A 22,023-nucleotide genomic window follows, 5' to 3' on the forward strand; every position below is an offset into this window, starting at 1 on the left:
ACCACATTTTCTCGCACTCCAACATCTGTAACTATGAGTTCTCTTCTGTTACTTAGTGCACTGAACAGTTCTTTTGTGTCCTCTACCATACCTCCAACTCTTCCTAACCGCAAACTGAAAATAAGAAATAGTCACCTCAAATTAGCATTATGTATGCCAATTTAGCACTGTCACCCAACCATTCTCCTAACTATCCCAGTCTGCCATTACGCAAAAGTTCCTTCTAACCATGTGCCACATAGGTACAAATGTAATACCTGATTTATCCACCTATCATATCCTGTTCAGCCTTGTCACCATCATACTACTCCAGCAGATGATGAATGACTGTGAAAAGAGACATGCTGCATGTAAACCTCACAGTGTTGTTTGCATGACTTGTGTGCAGATAGTCAACGGCTAACGGTCCATTGGTAGTACTGGCTAGACGAGTACATCCACCAAGTGACAGAACATGCTACTTCGCTTGGTACAGGTGACTTAAGTGACTGCTTCAGTACTCGTGCAATTTGAATCCTCTATTCAATAGTCCTCCAGGGGGCCCACATCTCATGTGGGAGTACTTGTGTGGCAAGCTCAGGCCATCAAGCCATTGCAGTATCCCCTCTTTTTTTTTATCTCCTGTATCTGTGCCCACTCTTCTGAGGACAACTTGGCTGTCACTTAGATCTTGCCTTGGCCTATTCTTATGAAACCTTACATTACTTCTTCCGTTTCTTAACTTGTTTGCCAGGTTATTTTCCAAATTTCTCAGAGGTCAAAATGTACAGGGAAGGTCACCCCATGCGGTACATGTGTAACTGCCCAGTCATGACCATACTGACACTCAGTTCTAAACAAACTATCTGGCTCACACAAAGCCTAAGTGAGAATACACAAATGCAGATTCCCCACGTGGCCTAACACAGTTTATATGGACCTGCATGAGCCACAGAGAACGCTGACTAACCCACCAGACAGATGAAACAGTAACAGCACGAGTGAAAATTTGTGCACTCTTCAGCTGCACAGTGACCTTTCCCACACTATTTTAAAGGAACAGCTTCGTTAAAAAAAACACATTTTGTATGTTATAGCCTCATTTCTCAGCTTCAAGGAAAAAAAAATTTCCCGAATCTAAGCCGCACCTGAAATCTGAGACTCAAAATTCAAGGGGAGAGAAAAATTATAGGCTGCATCTCCAAATCGAAACAAAGTTTGCCCATTGTAATTTAGGTCGAATGAATGACGATACAGCTACAGTAGTTTGGTTAGAGTCGTAAGCTTAGCAGTTACGCTTTATCAGGTAGCCATTGTTGTGCGTCAGGCGCTTCGTCCGTATTTATACGGGTACCCTTCCTTTTGTACGTGCTTCGTCTGGTTGGAATTGATTGCTTATTTTTCTTTGATCTGATAAGCGCAGTTTTCTTTGCTATAGGTGTTTACGTCACTCTAAGGTGAAAATGCATTACTGTACTGTGTCGTGCATAGTTTGTCGCATTCTGATAGTGCGTGTTTATGGCCAGTGGCCGCTCGCGGCATGGCTTGCTTTTGTGCGCGCTACAATTAAAAAACAAAAAAAGAGAGAGGAATCGTCTCATTAGCGAAACAATGGCAAGAAACTGCTATTTGTTGTTGTCGTCTTACACTGCTGCTTTCTTTGATAATGATCAACAAGAACCAAATAATAGACTGCGTATGATAGAAGATGTTCTGAACGAGAGTTTAGCGAAAAAATTTTCTCCGTTTGAAAATCTGTGCAGGTGCCTCTTTAGTACATTACATTCTACACAGAAATTAGTCATCTTACATTTAAAAATCTAGTCAATTGCCGTGCTTCGTTTCTGACTGCATCACTATTAAGCATAATAATAATACGAATATAAACATGACATGATATGTATATTCTTCCGCGTTTGCTGTTGTCTCACTGTAGTTTTGTAGTTTATTAGGCAGACAGGATTTAAATGAGATAGCAGCAAACGTGAAACAATACATGGCAAAATGTTTATATGCGTATTCCTCTTATGGTGACGAGAATACTGCATGTGATTCACAATTTATAAAAGTTCCTATTAGCAACCATCTCTTCTCACAGATAGGAAAAAATTCAGAACGTAGAGTTGGCCATATTGATAAACATCCCAAACAGTCTTGCCAGTCGGATTTTCGTAGTACATTGAAATGCTGCTAGATTCGAAGATGAACAATACGGAATTTGTATTTACTTCGTTGGATAATATATGAAAATGCAGTGGTTGAAACTCGGGGCGCAAAAAAAAAAACTCGTCTAACACCCCCCCCCCCCTTTTTTTACGCAGAGGTTTTGGTGCCAGTATTCATCTTGGTGCCTACAAGGCATGCCTGTGTAGCGCAACATATAATCGATGGCAGAAGTAAGTTGTGGCGGCACCCACCAACTTTTCAGAATTTCCGCTTGCTTTGCACTCGATTCTAAGCCGCAGGCGGTTTTTTGGATTACAGAAACCGGGAAAAAAGTGCGGCTTAGATTCGAGTAAATACGGTACTTTCTTTAACATTTTATTAGAAAGATGTCAAAACAGTTGGCTTGTGTGTGTTTCCATGGAACACTGTGTTAACTTCTTGGCCACTGGCCATGGCCGGCTGGGTGGCTGAGCTGTTCTAGGCACTTCAGTCTGGAACCACACGACCGCTACGGTCGCAGGTTCGAATCCTGCCTCAGGCATGGATGTCTGTGATGTCCGTAGGTTAGTGAGGTTTAAGTAGTTCTAAGTTCTAGGGGATTGATGACCTCAGATCTTAAGGCCCATAGTGCTCAGAGCCATTTGAACCACTGGCCATGCCAAAGCAGTCTAAGAATGCCCCCTTCATTCCAGATTGCTGGAATACTACACCTGTCTGCATTCTAATGCAGTAGTCAGTTGGTTGTAGGGTGCATGTCACCTCGTATGTGCACAGTTGGAGCCCCTGACATCTCTGTAACTCAGACATCAGCAGTGTGATTCCAAACTCTTCATGCATACCAGTTTCTTGTTCCCATTGGCTTCCAGGCAATGCTCACTGTGCCAAGTGGCTGTTATCTTTGGAGATGTTTCCAGTCAAAATGTGTAACACCAGGGCAGACAGTCTCTTCATCGCAACTATCACCATTAAGCCCATCAGCATAATTTCAGTGTTCCATCATTTGCAATGGCAAGGGAGGGAGAACAGTTGTATTGACATTAAGAACCATACTCAACAGCACAGTACCCTGTCTGCACTAAAATAGATGGTGAGACTTTTCTAACAACCAAATCTCACATGTAAATTCTTCATGGAACACTTTGAAGATAACTTTGCAGAGGTGGCAGCGTGCAATAGACATAGAGCAGCTATCTCCTGATGAAGACAGCGGACTCCACTTGCGACGGGTCAGGCTCTTATCGCGCAGTTTCCTTTCCCTGAAAGAAAATCCACCTACCTCGTTTCTTAGGTAGTTGCTGCACTCGCCTCTCCTGATAGCAGCTACTGGAAAAATTGCAGAAAAGCAGTGTTGAAGAAACTGCAATTTAATAGCCGCTCACCGGAGGCCGCGATACATGTTTGCTGAAATACAGTCTATGAGCAATCTTCCTAAATAAATTGAGTTATTGGAATGGTAGTAATTGTTTACTCAAACGAGAACGCGAAGTTGGTAATTCTATTTAAGCTCTTTATTGTCTTTAAGCCTGATCATCAGCCCGCTAATCTACGTTTGAAGAAAGTTCAGTTCACAATTCTATCCACACTCAAACCCCGCCAGAATTAGCTTTCAAAGTTACGGAATTTACTTAACTGCAACACAGACGATTTTCTAACATACACGTTTGCAGTCGATGTTCAATAATAGTTCGTTTTTTTTCGTTAATGCTCGCCATAAGCACTTAGTAAAAGTTTACGAAGTACCGCCACGCTTTTAATTATTAAAGTTACTCGCGTCTTTCGCGGAACGAAAAGTCACAACTCGCTCAAACTCACACTACGCGTTACTGGACTCTTCCAGTCTCAAATCGCACAGTACCGAACCGATGAAGCCGTTTTATGACTTCATTTTACACATTATTCGCGAGGACACATCAAGCATGTCTCTTCTCGATCACAGTTCCTTCGCGACCCTCATCCACTCCCGACTCACTCTCCTAGTCTGCTAACCGTCCTCGCATCTCATTGGCTCACACATCACACAGCCAATCAGAATTAACTCTTTGGGTGCGCCTCGCGCCAAAATCTAGCACGCACCAGTCATGACTTCTGAATCATTTACGTCATGATTTCTTGTTACACAAAATTTACTGTATAATTTAACAAACCGAAAGGAAAACTAGACTTTACTTTATTTCCAGAAATTATTTAAATACTCGCGAACGTTCTGGCTGCTTGTACAATACCATACACTCTTGGACATCCGACATTCACTAAGATGGGGAACCACTGGCGACTCTGTTCCCACGGTTACATCGTCTGAACACTTGCGAGTTCCAACCTAGATTTTATACACTTGCAAAGAATGGCGAATGTCCCTCTTTCATTCACTCAGGCACACTCATTCACTCTCACCTACTCATATAAAATAACTGTTCACAAAAATTCAAAACCTTTATGGTTTTAACAAAGTTATAGGTGAATTTCTAAAAGTAAAATTCTCAAAATAAATACAAAAGCACGGAAGGTGATTTTGTTTCATAGTTGGATGGTCACTGAAGGTGATCTATACATAATGGTATTTATTTAGACTCGAAAATTGTAGAAATTTGCGTTTTCTGTAAGATTTTTCTAATTTCCAAAATATGCAGGTTTCAAAGCTCAAATTTGGATGACTTATTTTTATTCATAACAGAAACTAGTATATTAACTTTTAATTTCCTCAGGTTCCTCAGTTAGAAGTTATTAAAGATGAAAGTTCCACGTTATACACGCGGCTAGTTAGCGCACAGGTCTTACATTCTCACGGTACAGACATGCCATATGGTCGTGACGTCAGACGAACGGACACCGGTAATCTGCCCGCTACAGCACATATGCTAATCTGATGGCTACTTTACAGTCTGTCTACATTTCACAGTAAATATTTGATAGAAAACTGTGCGCTCGCACTAGTTGCGACGCCACACACCTCCTGAGGAAACTATATTTTTTCATTCATGACAAACTTTTAGTTTTCTAAAAAAAATTTCTATTAAAGATTTACTCAAACAGCTATTTAACATTTATAGTTCCTGTACATCAATCATCCACTTATACCTAGGGCTGACGACCTACAAAACATCTTATATCTAAACATGCACTTTTATCATCATTCAAAAAAAAATTTTTCAGATTACAAAATTCTATTTACAAATTCCTGAAAGAGAAAACAAACCTAAATACTATCTTGATGTACGTCACACGCACACTAACACTACTATCGCTATGGTGAGCGTCACTTTTTTACCACTTACACTTAAGATTTTGATAGCACTCGTAGTTCGACCGGGTCCTGCTTGGGAGGTCCATTTCAAGTCTCGTGCTACCACCTCTGTTTACTTCGGCGCACCTGAAACATCAGCTGGCCTCAGTTCCCTTTCTAACTGCTACGTCTTAACCTACAGCAGCGATAAATGGCGCTATCTGCTTGACTCTAAAGTCTCATATTTTTGATAAAATTTACTTTACAGTATGTACAATTTTCAAATTATTTTTTATTTTTTTTTTTTTTTTTTTTTTTTAAGTGAAAAGTGAATTGACTTTCCTAATGCAGTTCCGAAGTGGCACATTTACTCTTTAATTACTTCTTCATCTCATAATCAAACAAGTTATGGTTACATAAGAAATACTAAGAAAAACAATTCCTACAAATAGTTCACAAATACATAATAAATCTCCGCCAGCACTGGTGACTCTCCAGTTCCTGTACAATACACAACAATATAAAATATACACAAAATTATCAATATTACAATTCTGTCTCCAGGCAATCTCCTGTAGTCCTGTATCATAAATTAAACACTGAAAAATACATATTTACTTATTCATTTATCAACACTACAATCCTTATACTAATCTCTACGACAAACTTGGGGAGCTTTGTGTGTCTCTGGTCAAAAATGGAATCGATGTCATGGGTACTTTCCTCATCTCACATATCTGGAGTTACTTCAATTTCTTGTCAACATCAGGTTTTCTCTAGTCACATTCGGGTTTAATTTACAACTCTCATACTCATACTTCACACACTCAGGTTAGTATTTGTTAAAGCGTTTCCTACTAATCTGCGAAACCTCGTTACCCATACTTTCTAACATACATCCACCTCCTGAGTTACCAACGTCGCCTCAGCTCTGTTTACATTCGTAGCCTCACTTCCTTTTGTTTACAAACATCTCCTCTGTTTACCAACAAACGCCACCTCTGGTTACCAACATTAAGCTTTTTATTTACTCACCTTCGTAGCCTCACTTTTTCCTAATATCGAGCTAGCCAAACACTATGCTCATTCTTTCTCCTTTTCTCACATATTTCTCTTCATTTGACAGTCAGTCCTGCTGCACTGTCCCTTTAACTTAACTTCCTTTACCCCTTTGACAGTCAACCTTGTTGCACTGTACCTTTACTCATTTTACCACTAAATCACCTCCTGAGGCTCTGACTTCATTGAACAGACAGTTTTGCTGTACTGCTCCATTTCCTTTCCTAAACATTAGCTTAATGCTACGTCTTAACATATCGTTCTGTTACTTAACAAACAGCTTCAATGTTCGTCACCATATTTTCTGAGGCTCTTACATTTCTTAGTTATTTTACCTTTCTAAGGGCATTACTCACACCTTAGGCCAAACATTTACTTTACTGAGACTTATTACTTATCTGAGGTATCTTAATCCTTTTTTGATTTTCTCTTACACTCATTCCTTACGCTTAACCTATACTGCACTGAGGTTCTTTCCTACTCATTACTTAAACACTTTATCACTTAAAAACTACGATAGAGAAGAAGGAAAGACGATAGAATTTTAGTTCTGAATGAAAGAAGAGGTAGGTTGACAATACGGAAAAGAAAGTGGAAGAAATATTGTCAAACGACTCGAGACCTAGTGCTCGTCACGCACTTAGCTCTGCAAAGAGTGCAAAGCTCTCTGGGGTATCTTACAAATGCGCTTAATTAAGCCATCGTCCTGGAGCTGCATGATGGCCAACATTACTTCATTATTATCGGTATTTCTTAAAGATTTCCCTTCTTGTCCTGTATCTTTCACACTTCTTGATAAGGCGTCCGCCACGATGTTCTCGGAACCCTTAATGTATATCATCTTATAATTAAATTGCTGTAAATACAGGGACCACCTTCTTAATCTAGCATGTTTTAGCTGACATGAGTCTAAATATGTAAGGGCACTATGGTCTGTGTAGATCCAAATTTCATGTCCTAAAAGGTACTTTTCAAATTTTTGCAGGCCGAAAATAACAGCTAATGCTTCAAGTTCAGATATACTATAATTTTTCTCGGATTGTTGCAATGACCTGCTCGCAAAGGCTATGGTCTTGTGGACTTCCTCTTCTCCTTCTTTTTCCAACTGAAATAGTTCAACTCCTAACCCGTAACCACAAGCATCAGATCCCAGACAAAATGGTTTCGAAAAATCGGGATGGTTCAAAATCTTACTATTAATAAGAGCTTCTTTCAATTCTTCAAACGCCTTCTGACACTCAGAAGTCCATTTATAAACTACATTTTTCTTTAAGAGTTCTCGCAGGCACGGTGCATTAAATAATTGTCCAGACACAAATTTTCTATAAAACCCAAACAAACCAAACATCCCCTTTAATGCTTTACGTGTTGTAGGTGCAGCATAATCCCTTATTGCTCTAATCTTTTCTGGATCCGGCATGATACCATCGCCACTCACTATGTGCCCCAAGAATTTAATTTCTTTCTTCACAAATTCAGTTTTGTCTAGCTTCAATTTCATACCCCCCAATTTTATGGCCCTCAATACTTCATCCAATAACATACAGTGTTCCTCCCACGTTGGTGTCGATATCAAAACGTCGTCTACATACACTGTAATTCTTCTTAGTAGATGGTCCCCTAATACCTGCGACATAGCTCTTACAAAGGCACATACACTTATATTTAAACCAAACGGCACCACCTTATACTGATAACATCTACCTTCGAATAAGAATGCCGTGTACTTTCTTGATTCCTTTGCTAACGGTAGGTTCCAATATCCACAGGTCACATCCATGGATGTAAAGAACTTAGCACCTTTAAACTTTTGTAGCAGTTCTTCAATATTCTCCGGACGGTCACTCTCAGGTAGTACTATTTTGTTTAATGCTCGAGCATCCAACACTAGTCTAATTGAACCATCCTTCTTAGGAACTATGACTAGCGGGTTATTGTACACACTAACAGCCCTTTCAATAATTCCCCACTCTAACATATTTTGAATTAAGTCACGTACTGCCTCCTTATGTACTTCTGGGATTGCAAATGGTTTTTTGAAGAAATGAGCGTCTTTCTGCACTGTCAAAAAACACTCATAATCCTTTACTAGCCCTGGTTGATCTGAGAAAACCTCGGCATGTTTGACTAGTATTTGTCTTAAATCGTTTTTCCTTGCTTCATCAATATCAATTAATTCTAGTAATTTCTCCTCGATCCTATTTCTGACACTCACAAGCTCAGACGGATCCTCTACTTTTTTGCCACCGTACTCATTATAGCCCTCCAAGAATTTCTCTGTTTTACAAATACATATAGGAAAATCATTCTGCTCAGGATCCTCACATAGCTGCTTACCGATGAAAGGTATAGTAATTAGTTTACCCTTAATTTTTACCATAACATCATTGGTAGAAAAATTCACCCATCCTTCATATTTATTCAAAAAGTCAGCCCCCACCAATATGTCTACACTCAGTCCATTTATAACTAAGAAGTTCTGTCTTATTTCTACTTCCTTAAATGCTATGGGTAGTAACACTTCCTGTTTTACTGTCTTCTTAGTCTTACCGGTTGCTACTACAATGTTCAAGCCACTTACTGGCATCTTAACAATCTGTTTACTGTTAGGGAGTTCATTTACCAAGTTCTGGGATACTGCACAGACTTCCGATCCAGTATCTATCAAACATTTAACTGGTTCATTTAATACTCTTAGCTCTACTATCGGTTGCCCTAAGTACTCTTTATTTATTTTGGGTTCTGCTTCCTCCAATAAATCTTGCACAATTTCTCTCCTTTCGAAGCCTGTCTTTTGGGTGGCAATCACATTCACACTTACAGGGTTTATTTCATGCTTATTATCACCCTCAATTCTAGTGGCAGCTCCTATTAGCCTATCCACTATTGCTAAGTCAAAACATTTTTCCAATGTTTCCCCCTCTTTCTCATTAACCTCCTTTTCTACGACCCTATCCAAGGCGTCGTCATTAACCTCTACCTCCTCCTCTAATCTATCCTCTTCTTCGTAACTATCTACAACATCAATTATCTTATCAAGCACAGTCACAACCCTGCCATTATTACTGTTCTCACCCCTATCCGACAGCTCTTCATTAGTTTCACTGTGCATAATGTCTTTCTGATTATTACCCTTATAACTAGTACTTAGTTCTTCAATAAGTGGCTTCTTATGATTATTCTTACAGTTAATTGGTTCATTAACCTCCACTTGACTTAAAGCTACTATCTCTGTCTGTTTTACGTTATCCTCCCTAAATTTTGTAGCAACAACATTTATGTTAGGTGGTCGTTCAGGCTGCTTTCTTATGAATGGTTTTGCCAGCGGATTTAACTTTAAACGCTGTTGCCTACGATCGCCAGCACACTCGTAGACAATTAATGGTTTTCCGAGCGCGGTGCGTCATCACTATGCCTCCAGCTGACCGCCTCACCTCCTGACATCTGTCGGCCGCTGTCATACTGCTCGCGTTCATTGAACCTGTTAACATATGTTCTTCCTCTACCACGTGAACTGCCACGGTATCCGCCGCCTCTCTGAACACCCATCCTATTAATGTTTACATCCGCGCGATTGTCATTCTGCCTAGCAGGCGGGCGATGCTCCCTCCTCATGTTTTCTTCTTCTTTTTGGACGGATTCAACCCTTTCTAAATACTGTACGAACTTGTCAATGTTATCTCGGGGCGCAGATATGATCTTAGTTTTCCAGTTCCACGGTAGCTTATTTTCTACCCCTAATATGATCTGTTCTGTTTCTAACTTATTACTAAGGTAGGACAGAGTTGTTACCCACCTTTGAACAAATCGTTTGATGCCCTCTCTCTTGGGGTCATACTTCTCTCCCGACCAGAACCGATTAAGAACATCCATCTGCTTTCTCTTTCCCCAATATTCCTCAAAGAACGCTAATTTAAATTCTGACAATTTCGCATATTTTTCAGAGGCTAAATTCCCCCATACTCTGGCCTCTCCCATCAAATTTGAAGTGATAAAGCCTATCTTTTGTTTATCGCTCCATACTTTCGGCAAAACGTCTTCAAAATCGTTCCAAAATTCTCTGGGGTGCATGTTCTTACTTGGGTCAAATTTTAAAAACTGTCTGTGGGTAACATACGCAACCTCGGTAGATTCAATTATTCCACTGGAAATTATACTACCACTATGGTTAGAAACACACTGTTCTACTTTGGTTAGTCTGCATTCATGCCCACAAAGTTGCTCATTCACACTTTCACTGAAATGGCTTATGTGAGTCTCTAAATTATTGACCTTATTTACAACTTGCTCTCCAAGTTTCTCACACCGAATTTTGGTATCATTTACTTTACATTCTAAGGCGGCATGATTAATTTCATTGGAATTCTCTACCACTTTTATGTGCTCACATACTTTATCTAATTCTGCATCAACATGGGATTTAAATTGCTGTTGATCCTCAGTAACCTGTTCGATTCGTGTCGTCAATTCACTTTGCACTTGAACAATATTTTCTGTACATTCTAGTTTAACCTGCTGTATTTCAACATTTACTTTACTACTGAGCACTGCTAAATCTTGCTTCCAACAGTCTCTGAGATCGGATATTTTGGAATCTAAATCAGCGCCCATTTTAGTCATCTCATTACTTAAATCAGATCCTAATTTAGACATTTTTGAATCCATTTTACTTGACATATTAGTTTCCAATTTTGACATACTGGAATCCATCTTACTTGACATATTGGAATCCAACACGTTCATCTTAGTTAATAGATTCATCAGCATACTGGCGACATTATCCTTCGCCCCCTCATTTGCTGATACAATGTCCCTATTAACATTAACTACCGGCATGGGTAACTGTAACTCACTGGGCACTGACATATTTGGATCTGACTCCAAACTATAATTAACATAGGATGAATCAGTCAAACTACTACTGAAATTGGGTTGAGACACGTCTAAACTAAAATTCATGGGGTCATTTTCCCCTGTCTCCATCCCACTATCACAACTTAGTTCCGCCTTTTTGTCACTTGGTTGAAACTCAGCCATTTTTCTCAGTTTGACTCCACAAACACACAAAGTTTTCAAAAGCACTGTACTTAACTTTGTGCTTCGACGTGCTGCGTTGCTGCTAGATGAAACTGCGGGTCCGTTCACCATACACTGCAATGCTGTACCAGTTTCCGGGCCCCCGCTCGAATCAGCGCTGCCAACTGCCACTGCTGTCGTCGCCTCTGCGTAGTCTCCGTAGCTCGTCGTCTGCCAGACGCCGTCGTAGACTGCTATTCCAATCGGCGCGTAGTCACCGAAAAATTCTTCCGTTCCGTACAACACATTACAGTTCACGGACACTTTCACTGTCCTTCCTATTCACGTGGCGATATCAATTTGTACGCTACACAGTTCCTACACATAGCGAGCACTTCTGTATTGTCCGGTAATTGTCACTACTGCTTTTTTTGAAATTCACTGGAATTTACTATTTTCATTTCCCGGCCGATGCACCACTTGCGACGGGTCAGGCTCTTATCGCGCAGTTTCCTTTCCCTGAAAGAAAATCCACCTACCTCGTTTCTTAGGTAGTTGCTGCACTCGCCTCTCCTGATAGCAGCTACTGGAAAAATTGCAGAAAAGCAGTGTTGAAGAAACTGCAATTTAATAGCCGCTCACCGGAGGCCGCGATACATGTTTGCTGAAATACAGTCTATGAGCAATCTTCCTAAATAAATTGAGTTATTGGAATGGTAGTAATTGTTTACTCAAACGAGAACGCGAAGTTGGTAATTCTATTTAAGCTCTTTATTGTCTTTAAGCCTGATCATCAGCCCGCTAATCTACGTTTGAAGAAAGTTCAGTTCACAATTCTATCCACACTCAAACCCCGCCAGAATTAGCTTTCAAAGTTACGGAATTTACTTAACTGCAACACAGACGATTTTCTAACATACACGTTTGCAGTCGATGTTCAATAATAGTTCGTTTTTTTTCGTTAATGCTCGCCATAAGCACTTAGTAAAAGTTTACGAAGTACCGCCACGCTTTTAATTATTAAAGTTACTCGCGTCTTTCGCGGAACGAAAAGTCACAACTCGCTCAAACTCACACTACGCGTTACTGGACTCTTCCAGTCTCAAATCGCACAGTACCGAACCGATGAAGCCGTTTTATGACTTCATTTTACACATTATTCGCGAGGACACATCAAGCATGTCTCTTCTCGATCACAGTTCCTTCGCGACCCTCATCCACTCCCGACTCACTCTCCTAGTCTGCTAACCGTCCTCGCATCTCATTGGCTCACACATCACACAGCCAATCAGAATTAACTCTTTGGGTGCGCCTCGCGCCAAAATCTAGCACGCACCAGTCATGACTTCTGAATCATTTACGTCATGATTTCTTGTTACACAAAATTTACTGTATAATTTAACAAACCGAAAGGAAAACTAGACTTTACTTTATTTCCAGAAATTATTTAAATACTCGCGAACGTTCTGGCTGCTTGTACAATACCATACACTCTTGGACATCCGACATTCACTAAGATGGGGAACCACTGGCGACTCTGTTCCCACGGTTACATCGTCTGAACACTTGCGAGTTCCAACCTAGATTTTATACACTTGCAAAGAATGGCGAATGTCCCTCTTTCATTCACTCAGGCACACTCATTCACTCTCACCTACTCATATAAAATAACTGTTCACAAAAATTCAAAACCTTTATGGTTTTAACAAAGTTATAGGTGAATTTCTAAAAGTAAAATTCTCAAAATAAATACAAAAGCACGGAAGGTGATTTTGTTTCATAGTTGGATGGTCACTGAAGGTGATCTATACATAATGGTATTTATTTAGACTCGAAAATTGTAGAAATTTGCGTTTTCTGTAAGATTTTTCTAATTTCCAAAATATGCAGGTTTCAAAGCTCAAATTTGGATGACTTATTTTTATTCATAACAGAAACTAGTATATTAACTTTTAATTTCCTCAGGTTCCTCAGTTAGAAGTTATTAAAGATGAAAGTTCCACGTTATACACGCGGCTAGTTAGCGCACAGGTCTTACATTCTCACGGTACAGACATGCCATATGGTCGTGACGTCAGACGAACGGACACCGGTAATCTGCCCGCTACAGCACATATGCTAATCTGATGGCTACTTTACAGTCTGTCTACATTTCACAGTAAATATTTGATAGAAAACTGTGCGCTCGCACTAGTTGCGACGCCACACACTTAGTCTTGAGCCTTACTTTGGTGTACTACTATAAATGATATTCCAGTTTCTTTTATCGACATAGACATTTGAACAAAAAACAGGATATAATCTTTTACTAGGACTTAGTATTACTGTCAGAAAAAGAACTGTGTGGGAACTTGGAACGGCAAGGGGTGCAGTTCGGCTGCCTTTTACAGAAGGGGACAAGGTTAGCAGTTGACGTGGGAGCATAGTCCCATAAAAGGTGAAGATTATAGTTTATTGCTGTGACGTGAAGCCTTATTTGCCACTGCCTAGTCAATGCTTAAAGTGCCTTCTCTTTGAGAATATTTGATCTCAGTGTCCCAGTGAATCCAGGCTGTTTTTGAACAAAAGGATTGTGCACAGGAGATGGTGGCCCATATCACTTGTGAGATCCAACAGGCTGCTGCAGAGTCCATTCCCTGGTCAAGTAACCACCTCAGACGACGGCCTGTACCTTGGTGGAATGACAACTGTCAGTTGGCAATCAGGGCCAGATGAACAGCTGTGCAGAACTTCGAACACTGTCCAATTACAGAAAATCTTCATGCCTTCAGACCTGCGAGAGCACATGTGAGGCTAGTGATAAAAGAATGGAAGAGCGTTCCTGGAGGGAATTCACAACTTCTGTTAGTTGGTCCACTTCCACTGCGCAAGTTTGGGCATCAGTAAGATGGATTTCAGGCAATGGCAGTACACATCTCCTTATGGCCTTGTCAAGTAATGGGGTATTGGTGGATCCGACAGAAGGTATGGCTCAGGTTGTAGCACAAGCTCCTACTTTTCAGATGTTTCCTAGGACTGTAGAGATGAGGCGGCTCAATTTCTTCTTGCATAATGAGGAAGCCTGCAACCTTCTGTTCTCCATGTGGAAACTGGAATCAGCTTTGTCTGCAACCAGACACTGCTCCAGGACCTGATGAGATCCGTTATGCCATACTTGGTCATCTGTGCCTTGAAGCGAAAGGACAGCTCCTCTCTTGTTTGAGTCAGATCTGATATGATGAACAGTACCCCATGACTTGGAAGGAGGCAATATTAATTCTATTCTGGAAACCAGGCAGGGACTGTAACACCCCAAACAGTTACCGGAGTGTAGCCCTTACCATTTGTATGAATAAGACTCTTGACGCATGGTCAACCACCGCATCTGGCTACTGGAAACCCGAGGTCACCCGAGCCACTCCCAGTGCGGTTTCAGGCACTATCGTTCCACTTTTGATGATGTACTTCTACCGGAGATGGTGATACAGGAGTTGTTCTTATGCTGCCGGCCACGGTGGTCTTGGGGTTCTAGGCGCGCAGTCCGGAACCGTGCGACTTCTACGGTCGCAGGTTCGAATCCTGCCTCAGGCATGGATGTGTGTGATGTCCTTAGGTTAGTTAGGTTTAAGTAGTTCTAAGTTCCAGGGGACTAATGACCACAGCAATTGAGTCCCATAGTGCTCAGAGCCGTTTGAAACATTTTTTTTAACCTTCTTATGCCAAAACCATTTGTTTGTGTGTTTAATGACCTCGAAAAAGCGTATGACACTACTTGGAGGTACCACATCCTTCGCCAACTTCTTGAATGGGGACACCTGCCACTTCTTATCCAATCCTTTCTTGAGGATTAGCATTTTCGACATCGCATTAGCAATGCCATGTTTCACTGCTGTGTTCAAGAGAATGGTGTCCCCCATGATAGTGTTCTCAGTGTCACAATGTTTGCCATCACTATCAATGGGATTTCCTCCGCACTCAGGAGCCCTGTCAAATGCTCTTTGTTTATGGATGATTTTGCAATATTCTACCCTTCCTCTGATCTTATTATGACGATGATGAGGCAGCTACAGCTGACCATTAGGAGGCTGGTAACCTGGACCAGGACAACTGGTTTTCGGTTCTCATCCGAAAGACAACATGTCAATTTGAACTGTGCTCATCTAAGTTTTTAACCAACCAGTGCTCACATTGGGATACAACATTTTACATTTTCAAGATACTGTGCACTTTTTTGGTTTATTATTTGACTTGAATTTAACTTGCGCTTCCACACCTGAAAGACCTATGAACAAAGGGCTTCCAGTCATTGAATATTTTGAAATGCCTTAGTGAAAAAACATGGGGAGCTGACAGGTCCCGCCTCCTGCAGTTTTATAGGGCATTTGTTTGATCATGTTTAGATTATGACAGCATGGTCTACAGATAAGCCTGTCCTCCATACCTCAAGATGTTAGATGCTGACCACCATGAGGTCATTCGGATATCAACTGGAGCTTTTCAGACCATCCCAGTTCAGAGACTGTGTGCAGAGGCTGGTGAACCATCATTGTGGATTTGGTGACGTATCCTTTTGCCTTGACAGGCACTGAAAATTACTGTCACCTCAGTCACTGACATTTAGTTCAGTGGTCCCACCGACCTTTGAAAGGTTGTTCAGGATTTGGCTCCATGCAAGCAAGCCATTTTGGATACATGCTACAGACTGTCTAAAGGGTTGGATCTATCAGCTATCAAAATACACATCCAAGGATGGAACTCATTGTCACCTTGGCATCTTCAGTTGCCCAAAGTGCTTTTAAGCTTGACACAGTACAAAAACTTGTACTCCAGATTTTGTTTTTACGACTTTGTTTTTGTCCATTTTAAGTGCATACCACAGTTTTATTGTTGTTTATACAGATGAATTCCAGCATGAGGATGTCCTCAGTTGTTCTGTTGTTTTCTCTGATAGGGTTTTTAAAGTGCATCTTCCTGAACAATTCACAAATTATGATCTGGAATTATACGACATTCTGATGGCACTGGAGACGTTTCTTGTCTGTCCCGACTCAATTAGTGCATTGCAAGCACATCACCAAATGTATCCAGTAGACTCGCTGATTCAGCTCATCCATGACTTCTTGCAGCAGCTCCAACACCGTGGCAACGAGGCACTCTTTTGCTGGGTACCTGGCCACATTGAGATATAGGGTAATGATATGGTTGACAAAGCTGCCAAGGAAGCATTTTGGGATGGTGCTGTCCATTAGTGTCCCATCCCGTTGCATGCCGCAATCTCATTTTCTGACACACACATCATGCATCTGTGGGAGACTGAATGGTTGCAGTTGACAGACTACAAACTGCATTAGCTCAAATCGACCACAAAGGCATGGCTGACTTCATGCCAGCCTCACCGCTGGAAGGAGATTCTGATTACCAGACTGTGCATCAGGCATAACCCTTTAACACATGACTTCCTCTTCTGGTGGGAGGCTCCATCGCTCTGTGAAGTTCGTGGCGTGCCGCATTCAGTTCGTATGGTGGCTAAGTGTGTCCTGTGTACTGATATTAGGGCAGCCCTCAGTCTCGATGGAGATCTGCCCCTGATTCCAATGTTACAAGGGTGGTGAAATTTGTGAACGCTCAGGCCTCATGCCTAAATTGGTGGGAAGGGAGGCAGACTTCAATCCATTATAAACCAATCCACATGTGAGGACAGCCTTTGTCCCCGTCCTTGAGATTATCAGGCTGACTTTTTATCAGGGCACTGAAGGCCATGATATCGAGTGCCCCTCACCTCAAATAATCATCATCAAATATCCTGTAAAAAATTGAAATCTTTGTTCACAGTAAGAGATAGCCGCAGTGCTTGCTTAGCAACAAAATCATTTCAAATAAAACTGATATTTTGACTTTTTCCAAGACTTCGTAGTATTGCAATATGATGTGCTGTGTTAGCCATGAGCTTCAGCATATACGGTCACACATGCAGTGCCCACACAGAAGAAAACACAGCAGCTGCGAGATAGCAGTGATACCAATGTCTACAGTTTCAATTATTTTGATGTTAATATTCTCATTTCACAAAGAGAGAAAAGGGGATGCAAAATAGGTTATACCTTGCACTAGGATAGTTAAGCTCTGCGTATTAAGGCATTTGTTGAACTACTTTTATCATCACATTTGTCCATTTTATTATTTTTATAGATTGTCTTTACTAGATGATTATATGTAAGATAAAATCTGTAGTCTTCAATTTGAATTTTAATGTGATAGGTACATTTTCAATTAACATCTTATCAAGATTTTAAATGTGATGTATTTTTGATTTCTCCTATGTACTTACCATTGTAATATTTTTGGAAATACTACTTATTTGTTATCCGACATAGTCTGATGATAACTGTGGCCAAAACACTTCAAGGTGTATAATTTATAAAAGAATAAAAAAGTAGTCAAGGCAGACTGTTATTTTCCCTGGATCTCCAAACTCGGTATCACACTTTTTACCTTCAGTAGAAGTTGCATGCGGACACTGAATACACTCAATTTCGTTAGTCATACCGCATGGGATGCAATCATTCCACTCTGTTATCTTTTGTAGAGCTCTGTTTTTATCACAGTTGGACTCTGGATGCAGGTATATGGTGCAGCAGCATATCACCATTGCAACTGCTAGATCCATTTCACCATTGTGGGGTAGTGATTGAATGCTTGCCACCAGGACCTTCCGAATAAGCCCAGTAGACAGTCTTCTGGCAGAGTCTGGAATCCTATCCTTCCAGGTTTGGCATGACCAACTGCTGCTCAACTATACCCCCACCATCCACCAACTCCCTAACCACTACTCTCAGGTACTGTTTCTTCACTTGAAGTTCTCTCCCTATAACCCTCCAATCGAGGTAGGGAGGATTCCAAATTAGTTTTTGATTGGGAGTACTCTGTAGAGATCTTTCCTTCCTGTATCAATTGGATCAGTTCTTGTACCCCTTCCTGGTGTGGACTTGGACTGCAGGTTTGGCTAGATCTGCTCCATAGCCCTAAAGCCTCCATTTCCCCCATTGTCCAAAAACACACATTTTCTGTTATCTTTAAGTGTCAAGGGATCTTGGCCACTATACCCATGGGTATCAAGATACTGCAATGATGATGATGATTCACTTTTACATGTAATAGCAGCCAAGAACTACATTATGTGTCGGAGACCCATAATGTCTTCGTGTTATAACTGGTGGTTATTACAAATACTCACCATTTTACCAAGAAGAAAGACCAAGAGCAATTTCTGGTTTGCATTAACTACCACACACACTGTGGTGCCTAGCTGATGGCAGCTCACATCCGAATGGAATACTCTCTTCTTACAGTATCCCAACAAATGCAGGGCCTGAATAATTCGTTATCCTTGCTACTAGCTGGTGGTGAAAGAACAGTCAAGTTTTAGGCTTTCTCCAGGTGAGTAGGCTTTATTCCTGACATTAATGTTTTCACCATGCTGAAACAGGTGGGATGGTTGTGTGAACTTAGCTGCCTCTACTCCACCTCCTGATTTGTGTGTGTGTGTGTGTGTGTGTGTGTGTGTGTGTGTGTGTGTGTGTGTGTGTTTTAAAAAATTTCGGTTTATTATTATTGTGACTCCTGCATATCTTTATTATGCTTTGAGTCCCTCCCTCTTGTACTTGCACTGATTTCGTTTCACCACTTAGCGGGGTTGTGTTTATTGCATCATTTTTTCATCCCTGCATTGAGTCAGTAACTTTTCTGCTTTAGCTATTTCCTCATCTGACAGCAACTACAAAAAATGTTTGTACATTTAATTTACTGTATTTTTAAAAATAATTAAAACTAAGGAATAATATGTATTTGAAACTGGTTACTGAAAGTAATCTGCCAATGACACTACTGCTGACGTGGAATGTATGTGGGAATTTGAAGTTGGGTTCAGATGCATAAGGAAGCATAACAATCGGGTTACCCTACAAATTATAGAGCATTGGAGAATGTGTTGGTTAGTGCGTGGACTTTGCCTAGTAACACATTTTAACATTGGTGGAGCTTCTTTCCAGTTAGCACTGAAACATCGACAAGGAAAAAACCATAAAATGCGCATTGTAGCATTTGTGGGAAGTCCTGTGCAAGCAAAAGGAAGTGATCTCATCCGTCTGGCAAAAAGGCTCAAGAAGGAAAAAGTCAATGTTGATATTGTCAGCTTCGGAGAAGAAGTTAATCCCAAGGTTTGTTAATTTCAGAATTTTTATGTTTATGATATATATTTATAATTCATATCATTTACTTTCAAAAACTGTATGCAAGTATTGGTTACTTTCAATTTAACATTCGTTTCCATTTTAATAGTTTCCAGTTGCAGTTAACAGCAGATACTTAAAAGGTCTGAAGAAAAATACTGATGTAATGATAATTTCTAAGTAAAGCTATAATACAATGGTTAACAAAATGTGAACACTCTAACACACTGTAGGAAATTTGAGAACAAACAGAACATTTCCTTTGTCCTCTGTGATAATTTTTTATTTTGCAGGATGAAGTTAGACTTGATGTGTATGCAAAGTAGACGAAAGAGGATCAATAAATATTTTGTGGTAATTTGACTGAGCTTAGAAACTAATATGGTGGTGTGTGATGGAATGGTTTCACTTTATTGTGCCTCATAGATTTAGTGACACAGTAGTTCCATTTGTATGAGGAAAGACAGCCAGTGACTGTCAGATGAAAACATGAATAATGAGTCTTTGATGACTCAAGTATATTCAGACTTGAGATTAATAATGTTAGTCAGCTAAGCATAATGTATGATGTATCCCCCTACCTCTTTCCCCCTCCCCCACCCCCTCCTCTCTCTCTCTCTCTCTCTCTCTCTCTCTCTCTCTCTCTATCTCTCTATCTCTATCTCTATCTCTATCTCTATCTCTATCTCTCTCTCTCTCTCTCTCTCCCCCCCATCTCCCTCCCCCCTCCAATCACTCCCCCTCTGTCTCCACCCCCCCTCTTTTGTCCTATGTTTGTCTTATTTTCATTAAAAACTAATTTTAATGAGATATTTTACTGTTCAAATAAAAAATTCTCGTTTTAGGGCATTTCTTTGGATTGTCGTAACTCAGTGTCGATCACAACATACTTTCTTTGACTCTCATTATCAGGTTGGAGATGAAATGGGATTTGAGATAGTCTTGGGCACATGAGTGACTATGTACCATGAGCAATACCAGGGTCGAGCTCCTGAAATGTTTAGATTTCTGTGGATGGACACAGTACAAAATGACTCAGATGTCTGGCAAGAAGGTAGATGTGGTGTAAATAAGGAAATGAGATGCAGAGTTGGTTTTTGGCCTATTTTTAATGCTTCTTCACTTGTTTAAATGAACATGACAAAGAATTGAGAGACTGGGTTATCACTTCAGTCCGAAGACCCACTTAATTATTGTATTAAACACAGATGAGTATTGTAAGCTCATGCTCTTATCAGCTGATTACTAGAACAAAGGGCCACACTCTATTAAGAATAGGTTGCACACAGTAACGTATGACATTTTGGACCTCGATTTAATAAGAGGAGCCAGTGTCTATCGCTCTAATCGAACCCTTAGCTTCAGCTGCATGTCACAGTGAAAGTGAAAGTGGGGAAGAGATAGAGACAAAAGCACAAAGGAAATCACTAATCACAGTCCATAGGTACATGCAGGCAAGTTTTTACAAGTACAGTAAACTTTCATTTATCCAAATCTTGTTTATCTGAAATCTGCTTTATCCGAACATATTTTTATGATTTTTGTGGCCCACATTGGTACTGTCTGATGCATTAGGCAGCTACACTTTTGGCTAAGTAGACTGACACTTGGCGAGTTTCTATTTGTCTGCACCTGGAACCATGCATTCGCTGCTGTTTTTCAGCAGTATACTGCTAATCAGTGCACTCGCACATGTCCAAAGTCCAAGCGTCATCAATTTGTGCGAGTGTTGGTTGAAGTTTTCGTGTATTTCTTGCTCATATTGCATGGTTTCATGCCATTGCAATCTATTGGAACTCCTTGGAAGTACAGTATGTACAGTATTGCTCTATGCAGTGTGCAGTCTGTCGAAACAGACATTGAGAGTGCAGTGCCAAACACTTTCCATCTATTGTTGGTACATCAGGTGAAGCAGAGCGTTTAACAGTGAACGTACAACACACTGTTGTGTTGCTGCTTGGCCTTCGGTAGGACAGGGGAGAAGGCATATATGTATCGAATGTTTTCATTCGCTGTGTGTGTGTGTGTGTGTGTGTGTGTGTGTGTGTGTGTGTGTGTGTGTGTGTGTAATCTGAGGTTTCATAATGCTTATGACTCCATACTCATCTTGCAAGTGTGATTGGGACTGTATGTCTCCATCTAATTTACCAGGTTTTACTTATAGTACTTACACATAGATTTTTTTAAATTTTTTGACTGCATTTGAGGATTCAGACATTACAGCACTGTAAGTAACATCATGTAATGGGACTGCCTCTTCAAGCACAATGTGACAGTGAGGATTTAAAAACTAACAAGATACCATTTGGAATATTGATTTCCCATATGTATTGGTTCAAAGACATTAAGTTCAGAGTGTTTATTTACTAAAGTAAA

The 22,023-nt window shown here is 40.5% G+C and overlaps 1 protein-coding gene across 1 annotated transcript in view; it reads left to right on the top strand.

Moving 5' to 3' along the window:
• The window catches only part of LOC126281401 (26S proteasome non-ATPase regulatory subunit 4), an 87,588-nt gene that overhangs the window by 49,498 nt on the left and 16,067 nt on the right, over positions 1-22,023 (top strand). Inside the window, exon 4 of the mRNA XM_049980334.1 lies at positions 19,468-19,635. Within this exon, the coding sequence (XP_049836291.1) occupies positions 19,468-19,635 (168 nt within the window). The remainder of the gene's footprint in view (positions 1-19,467; positions 19,636-22,023) is intronic.

Source organism: Schistocerca gregaria, chromosome 7 (assembly GCF_023897955.1).
Source record: "Schistocerca gregaria isolate iqSchGreg1 chromosome 7, iqSchGreg1.2, whole genome shotgun sequence".
Taxonomy (NCBI): Eukaryota; Metazoa; Arthropoda; class Insecta; order Orthoptera; family Acrididae; genus Schistocerca; species Schistocerca gregaria.